The sequence below is a fragment of the Pomacea canaliculata genome, linkage group LG13 (genome assembly GCF_003073045.1).
Source record: "Pomacea canaliculata isolate SZHN2017 linkage group LG13, ASM307304v1, whole genome shotgun sequence".
Taxonomy (NCBI): domain Eukaryota; kingdom Metazoa; phylum Mollusca; class Gastropoda; order Architaenioglossa; family Ampullariidae; genus Pomacea; species Pomacea canaliculata.
The window spans coordinates 20,256,562-20,264,442 of NC_037602.1; the positions used below are offsets into that span (position 1 = coordinate 20,256,562).

The 7,881-nt window shown below is 41.9% G+C and overlaps 1 protein-coding gene across 1 annotated transcript; it reads left to right on the top strand.

Moving 5' to 3' along the window:
• Window positions 1-402: 402 nt before the first annotated feature.
• On the top strand, window positions 403-6,912 carry LOC112553633. Its single transcript, XM_025220989.1, has 4 exons — window positions 403-512; window positions 1,597-1,822; window positions 3,018-3,167; window positions 3,532-6,912. The coding sequence occupies exons 3-4, from the start codon at window positions 3,029-3,031 to the stop codon at window positions 4,194-4,196; spliced, it is 804 nt and encodes a 267-aa protein (XP_025076774.1). The 5' UTR covers window positions 403-512; window positions 1,597-1,822; window positions 3,018-3,028; the 3' UTR covers window positions 4,197-6,912.
• The last annotated feature ends 969 nt before the right edge of the window (window positions 6,913-7,881 follow it).

Consider the following 7,881-nt stretch of genomic DNA (forward strand, 5'->3'; position numbering starts at 1 on the left):
TTACTTTATTTACGTAGTTAATTTTGTTCCCTGTAAAGGGCGAGGGATCAATGGGGGAAAAACATTTTCTTGCTTATTTTACCTCTCGTAAATAAAGAATTGTCATTGTCATTGTCATTGTCCTCTCTCTATCTTCAGCTACACATAACAGTGTTGTTCACAAATCCGGCGAACTCAACACTCTCACATCACTGCCCTCCATAGCATTATCGAAATTTCTGGGAAATCATGAAAATCGTGAAAAGAGATGAAGTTTCTGAGGAAACACACAAAGGAGGTGAGAGCTTGCTTTGTGTTTCCTTAGAAACTTCATCTCTTTTCACGAGGCGAACGCACGCGTGCAAGCTGACGCCCCTTTGCTTGAGGTCGGGCTGACTGTTTCGGGCGATAACGTTGTCGCTGCATGACGTCATCTGTCGGTACATAAGCGTGAACGGACTTTAACGGTCGCCGCAGTCAGTCGACGACCTCAACAGGCTGAAGTTGATGTGACAGGACAGGCTACAGATGTGGTAAGAAAAATAATTATATAAAACAGCAGTTTAGAGAATCCTTCAGTAAACCGGAAAACATCGCACAAGATGAACTCCCTCGTGGTCGCACTCTTGTCGATAATTTACAATCACTACACATCAGACTGATGTCATACAGCAGTTCACACGACTGATAGGCTTTACTCATCCAGTTAAGATGTGATGAAAAGTTACCAAGGAAGCTGATACAATGAGAGCTTCATCCAACACAGGGATAGACACTCAGCATGAGTGATAGGCAGTGGTAGTCTTTATATGATATGATTATCAGGATTTATTTTTTACTAAGGTATGAAATATGGGGGTGCCATTGAGTGCTAAATATTACTCATTTGAGTAAGCGCACGCGCTTGTGTGTGTGAGAGAGAGAGATACATCTTTGATAGATTTCTCCGTCTGGCTTAACCTGCAAACTAGTGTCCACTAGTGTAAACAGTATTAACCATCATTTTTCATTTGAGCATTTTGTTTCTTTTCTTTTTTTCTTTTTTCTTGTTTGTTTGTTTGTTTGTTGTTTTTTGTTGTTCTTTTTGATCGCTAAATCAGGTCACTGAGTATTCTGTTTGGTTTCACATTTCACATTATGTTTGTGTGTTTGTGTGCTTTGCTGCTTTTTGAAGTGTCTGTGTACATTCGCGAGCCATGCAACATTCGAAGGTTAAAAAGTAGCTTGCTCCATTTTTTAAGCTTTAGTTTGGCCCCAGTGTGTTAAAACTTTAACAACGTGTACAATTCAAGACTGTAGGCACTGACTGTCCTCTGAGTCCCACAATCCGACATTTCATTTTAAGGTGGTTTACAAAAAATTGTTCTACTCCGTGGGCTAGACGTTCCCCACCCTTGCCTTAGACAACAGTTTCAATAGTTACAAAGTGGTTCTGGACAGTCTGTGGTAACAACGGAGACTTTTTTACTTTATTTACCGCTTTTTAGTGCCGGGAAAACGACTTTCGCTTGGTGAATGCAATTCTTGAACTCTACGAGCTGCATTTAGCAGAGTTTGTAAACACTGTGAGCCAGTCACATTGAACAAGTCTGCTTCTTATCATTTCTTTTGTATCAGGAGTGTCACACCGGCTAAAAGACCTCCACAGGTCGTTGTGACAGACACGCTGCCTTTACTCAAGCAGATTGCTTCTGAAGAAAGCGAGATCAGTGTTGGGTGAGCCACTCACCCATTGGTCTCACCCCGTGCAGGTGACAGGTACTTGCGTCAGAAGGTGCACAAGGTTGTGTACGAGCAGGTGCATGTTGTCCACCATAACAACACACTTTATCACCGATTTCTGGTAAGTTAAACTCTTGATTTCACTTTCTGTAATTACCTGTTTACATAACTTGGTAAATACCACTTTGCTTAGAATGACTTGTTTATTCTTGAAGAAATACTGTAAACGATTTCAAAAACTGACTTGATTTCTTATCAGTCGAGGAATTGCAGGTTCATCGCCAAGTGCGAAGTTTATTAACTGTTGTATCGACTCCTGATGTCCAAACGAAAAATGCGACAATCCATTGAGCTGCATTTGTCTCTGATATAAGACCCTTGTATTATTTCAAGTTTATTCCTCGTTATTCATTTGAAAATAATATATTTACATAAAAATTTTCAATATTCTGTCTAGAAAAAAGAGGATGATAAATTTATATGATTTTTTCAACATTATTTCAACATTACTTGAAATTTTAATTAAAGGGATACAGAAGGGTTGTGATAAGGCTGTGGCGAAGGTCAAACGTTTCAAAAATATATTTAGTTACAATTACAGAGCACGAGAGCGATAGAGGAGAAATAAAGGATTCGTTTCTCACTAATTACCACTTATTAGCACTATTTCGGTTGCCGATGTTTATAAACATTGAAAAAATCCAGTGAAATCGACCTTGTGTCCTTCCGCCGAGTAACCACGATAGCTTCCCGACATGGAAGACTTGTCTCCTTATGACGTCAGTCTCCTTATGACGTCAGTCTCTGACATAAAGTGTCTGTGGTCATTGGGAAGATTTTGTGTTAGATCAGTGATATCCAGACTAATCTACAATCAAGATGGCCTGGATCACAACACGTCCCACTCTCTGGGCTCCCAAAGCTTGTTCGTACTGGGATCGAGCCTTTCTATTGGTATGACCCACTCTTTTCGTATCGCCTTGTCTGTAGGAAACCGCTGAAAAGAAAATTTTGAATCTTTTCCATCTTTTCGTGGCAATCGGGTGCAGCACATTCTCGAGGCAAGGTTCTCACTATGGAAACCACACGTCATAGGGTCACGTGACGGAGAACGAGACTTCGTGGAAGTAAAAAAGAGTCCCGTGTAGTTTCTCTTATTAAACACAACATTCCACTAAAAACCTTCAACGTTTTCCACACGAACACAGATATAAATAGACGAGATTCAAATTTATCCAACTCTTTACGCGATTCTAAGCAGTTTTAGTTAGCCTTTAGAATCCCTTTAAGTAGACTGGTGATCTTCTATTTCTCAGAGACTGAGATCATGGCTGAGTGGGACGAGCGGGATGAGGCCCTGGCGCTGAAGAAGGAGATCGAGGCCATCAGAGACGACCTCAACAGGCACCACACGAACGTCAACATTTCGCGAGCCACAGGAAACTCTGTTGCCATCGCCACGGGAGGTCATTGACATGTTGTATTCACGAACTGATACAAAACGTTCTTAGACCAAAACTATTCCTACTCGTCCCTCCTGTACTCCAACACTGCTCTCGTCCTCTCTTCTGTAATCAACTTGACGAGTACAGTTACTCACGAGTCTCTTACGCAGTGGGCTACAGAACTTCTCGTCCGTAGAAGTGACTTCACAGCTTGTGACCCTGATATAGGACAGCTGATTTAAACCAGTGTGACACATTGTACTTGCCCAGCTCTCTCCTTAACTGTTGGCGAAAGTAACGCAACGAGGGAGATTGTGCTGATGTCCAGATATTTAGTCAGAACACTTGTAAATATTTAACACCATTCTTCTTGCGACTGTTTTAGTGCCTGCAGCAGCCTGCGCCATCGCCGCCCCCTTTACATTCGGGGTTACCTTGATTCCAGCCATCGTCCTGGGGATCATCGCCGCCGTCGGTGGAGGTGTGTCCATCGGCGCTTCAGTCGCAGAAATCTTCATCAAGAGGCACAATGTCAAGGAAGTGCAGGCGAGGTGGGAAACGTTTCGTGAGATGTTTCTCGCAAGACATAAGGAAATCACAGAATTAGCGGACTTTCTACAGAATCTGAACTCACACACAACCTCAAACACGGTGGACAACCAATATATCAGAACTGGTCTGCAAGGCGTTGGTGAGACTGTACAAACTGCTAGGGGCATCTCAAGTGCGATTATTTGGGAATTTGTCAGAGCGACACCTACAGGAATCCGATTTACAGCGCCTCTTGTAAGTGCGGTCGCCATTCCGATGGACATCTACGACCTGGTGACCTCTGCTCTCCGTCTGCACAGAGGCTCACCTTCTGCTGCCACAGAGTCTCTCACTCAAATCATTGAGTTCCTTGAGAGTGTGGCCAACTGTTCTTTTTCTGATTTTGTTTACAACGACCTTAAAAATAAAACTGCCCGAGGACTGGACAGTTCGTTTGATCCTGACGATGACAGTGGCAATGACCTTTACCATGACAGGGAAATAAACAATAACAATTAGAATAACGATGAAAGTGACCTTTTAGTTTAGGATTCTGATGGGTTTTTTTTATGCAGCTTCAGATGTTTTAGTTCTTCTGTGCTTACTCTTAAGGACTCCAAGCAGTTTTGCTGCTAAAGAACAAGAAAAAAGGTGAAGAAATGAGCTATTCCTAACAAGTGACTTTAGAGTAACATTTCCACTGAATGAGTAGTTTTCAATACGGTTGCTATATTCTCGTTGTAGCAATGCTTCGAGACTAGGTTATTTCATGATCACAATTAGTTTAATGTAGTACAGGGCCGCCGAGTGTGAACACGGACCCCGCCCCAGACGATTCTCCGGGTCCCTTGTAGTTGTAATGGTAAATATTTTCCCAGTATATAATAATGTGCTTACAAATCGATTGTCAACATCTACATTTCATTCAGTAACGCAATATAGACTGAACACATTAGGACAAGTGAACTAGGAGCTACATCATTACTTGAGCATGGAGTTGTTTACACGTGAGTAGTTAGTAAATAAGGTAAGTAACATCAGAAGACCAAACTTATAGTACTCCACTTTATAGAAGAAAATCCCCAGACTGAGGAATGTTACAACCTTTCTTTAAGAGAAAAGAAATAAGAAGGGAAACAAATCCTACCCACGGCCTTGCCCCTCTTACAGCCGCGAGCCCGGGTACACCAGACCCTCTCCTCCACCCTTGTCAGTCCTCCAATGTACAGGCTTTCAATAACCCGCCATGCTGCATATTGATGCCTTGCAAAATATTTCTTCCTCCGACCTGTAATCCTCACTGTAATACTGGGTTACATTGGGTTGTTGTGTAATTGTCTTTATCAAAAGCGTTGGTCTACTTTGACATTTAAATATCAGTTGATCAGAACGGGTGTAACCTAACGTGCCCACGGACACTTTAATGATTTTGGTAATTAAAGAGAAAGACGATTTCATTTACTGTTAACTGAGTCGTACAAGTTTGGCCAAGTGCATAAAGCTTGTAAGGAGGTAGAAAACAGTTTCTCAGAAACGTCTTCGGGAACCCTCTCCACCCACGGACACCCTTATTCAACCTCTCCGCCCCCTGACTTGAGAGCAACACAAAGCTTGTGACACAATACATCGTGCGAGCTCCGCCAACACCCCTATCTGTTAATAAGTCAGCAGGTCCTGATGGCATCAAACCTAAGGTACTTTCCATCTGTGCTGAGCAGCTGTGTAAGATTTTTCATACATTGTTTTGTATGTCATTGTCTCTTGGCAAGATTCCGTCTGGGTGGAAGACATCATGTATTGTTCCTGTACCTAAGAAAGCTCATGTTTCTTGCTTAAACGATTAAAGACCTGTAGCTCTTAACTCGCACATTATGAAAGTTTTTGAGAGATTGGTGCTACCAGTACTTAAGACCCAAGTTGCTGCTTTTCAAGATCCCTTGCAGTTTGCATACAGAGACAAGGTTGGGGTAGATGATGCTTTATTGTACATGTTACACTCTGTGTATTCTCATCTTGAGAAGAGCTCTGCTTGTGTACGAGTAATGTTTTTTGATTTTTCTTCTGCGTTCCAGACCATTCAGCCACAACTCCTTGCTCAGAAACTGCATAGTATGTCGTTACATGCATGCACAGTGAATTGGGTATTAGACTATTTATCGGATAGACCTCAGTATGTAGGCTGGAATAGTACTTTTACATCTAGTATGATCAACACATTCACTGGCGCGCCTCAAGGCACTGTTTTATCCCCGTTTTTGTTTACACTATATACTTCTGATTTTAAGATTAAAGAAGAGTTATGCCATCTTCAGAAATACTCAGATGATTCTGCTATCGTTGGATGTATATGTAATGGCAATGAGAACTTGTACAGAAAGCACATAGATGAGTTTGTGACATGGTGCGATTCTAACTTTCTTGTGTTGAACGCCAGCAAGACCAAAGAAATGATATTTGATTTTTAAAGGAAAAAGGGATTGTCCATCCTGTTTATATCAAGGATGAAGCTATTGAGATGGTTATAGGGTATAAGTACTTGGGAGTATTGTTAGATAGTAAATTAACCTGGTCTAACCATGTGAATGCTGTTTTTAAAAAAACACAGACAAGATTGTTCTTTCTGCGCAAACTGAGATCTTTTCAGGTTTGCAACAAGATGCTGTATATGTTTTATCAGAGCATGGTGTGTAGTGTGTAGTGTGTAGTGTGTTAGAGTTTGCAGGGAGTGCTTCTGTGCGGGACACTGGCAGGCTGGACAAGCTGATAAGGAAAGCGAGGTCTGTTGTAGGTCTGAGCCTGGAGTTATTTGAACCCCTTGTTGAGAGAAGGCTGGCCATGAAGGCGAGAGTTATTTTGCTCGATCCAGATCACCCACTCCACGGCACACTGGCTGTACTACAAATGCAGCGGAGTGGAAGGTTTTCTATGCCGAGGTGTAGAACAGAGCGGTTTCGTCGTTCATTCATTCCGGCTGCTGTCAGACTTTTTAACAACAGTATGACCTATCGGCTGGCTTCTGATTTTATGCTTTGAGAACGGTTTTGTAGGCTATATGACTGTGGTAGTAGTTTTTTTTTTCATAGTTGTGTGGGACTGAGTAAGTGTGTGGTAGTATGGGAATGTTGAAGTATGTGTAGTATTTTATGCCCCTGATGTTGACAAATGTATTTCCGCTGTGGATTAATAATAAACTTGTCTTGTCTTGTTAAAAATAATTTCCCATTAAACATACATCTCACTAGCAGCTGGTGTAAATTACCTTGTAAGGATGTGGTGGCTTGCACGCCTTGTGGATCCACCGAGCCATGTGCTCCTGGCAGGTCCAACCAAGCCGAACAGGTCTGTCAGGGGAGAGGCCAGACTAAAATGTTGCACCCTGGCCCTCCAGGTTGGGGATTTTGTATTGTAAAAATAAAAAAAGGTGTTACAGAAACTGCAACAGTTCCACAACAAGGGCCTGGTCTGGAAGACTCCTCTCTAGAAGAGATTATGACGTATGCTGGTGAAAGCCTAAGGCAGCCATCTTGCCCAATCATCTCTTGACAACCAAGGCAAGAACCAGGAAAGGGACCTGGAACATCAGATTCCCCTAAGAAAGTGGCAAGTCAGCTCAAGTGGCAAGAAAAATGAGAAAATGCAACATCAGGGTTCTCGGGTTATGCGAAACCAGTGGCCAGACCAGACTAACATCAGGAGAAAGCATTATTTATTCTGACCACAAAGACCTGGACCACGATCATACCCATAGAGTAGCACTGCTGATCAGGTTTTTGTTTTGTTTTTTGCAAGTCAATAAGCTTTCCTGTTTGGTTTGCATATGACCCTGAAGTAGACTGTGGTTTCATGTACAAATGTATTACAATGAAGCATTTGTATTTGACTTTTAACCATCACAATTTCCCTTTGTGCACAGCAGCAGCCTGGGGATATTATATCTGAAGGGGAGATTAATGCCACTGCTTACAAATAGTTTGGAAGTAACAGGCAAGAATGGAGGAATAAGTCCAAGGACAAAGCCATCTGATGGTCAGTGAAATGAGAAATAACCATGCATGTGTTTAATTTATCAATGTAAGCATGGCTTTATCATTCATGTTGTGTTTATGAAGAAAGTTAACCCTGCCTATTACCCTGTTCTGGGTAATCTCTGCATGTTTTACACCTGTTTACAAGTGCAACTGCTTTGATGTGATATGGTTCTAGT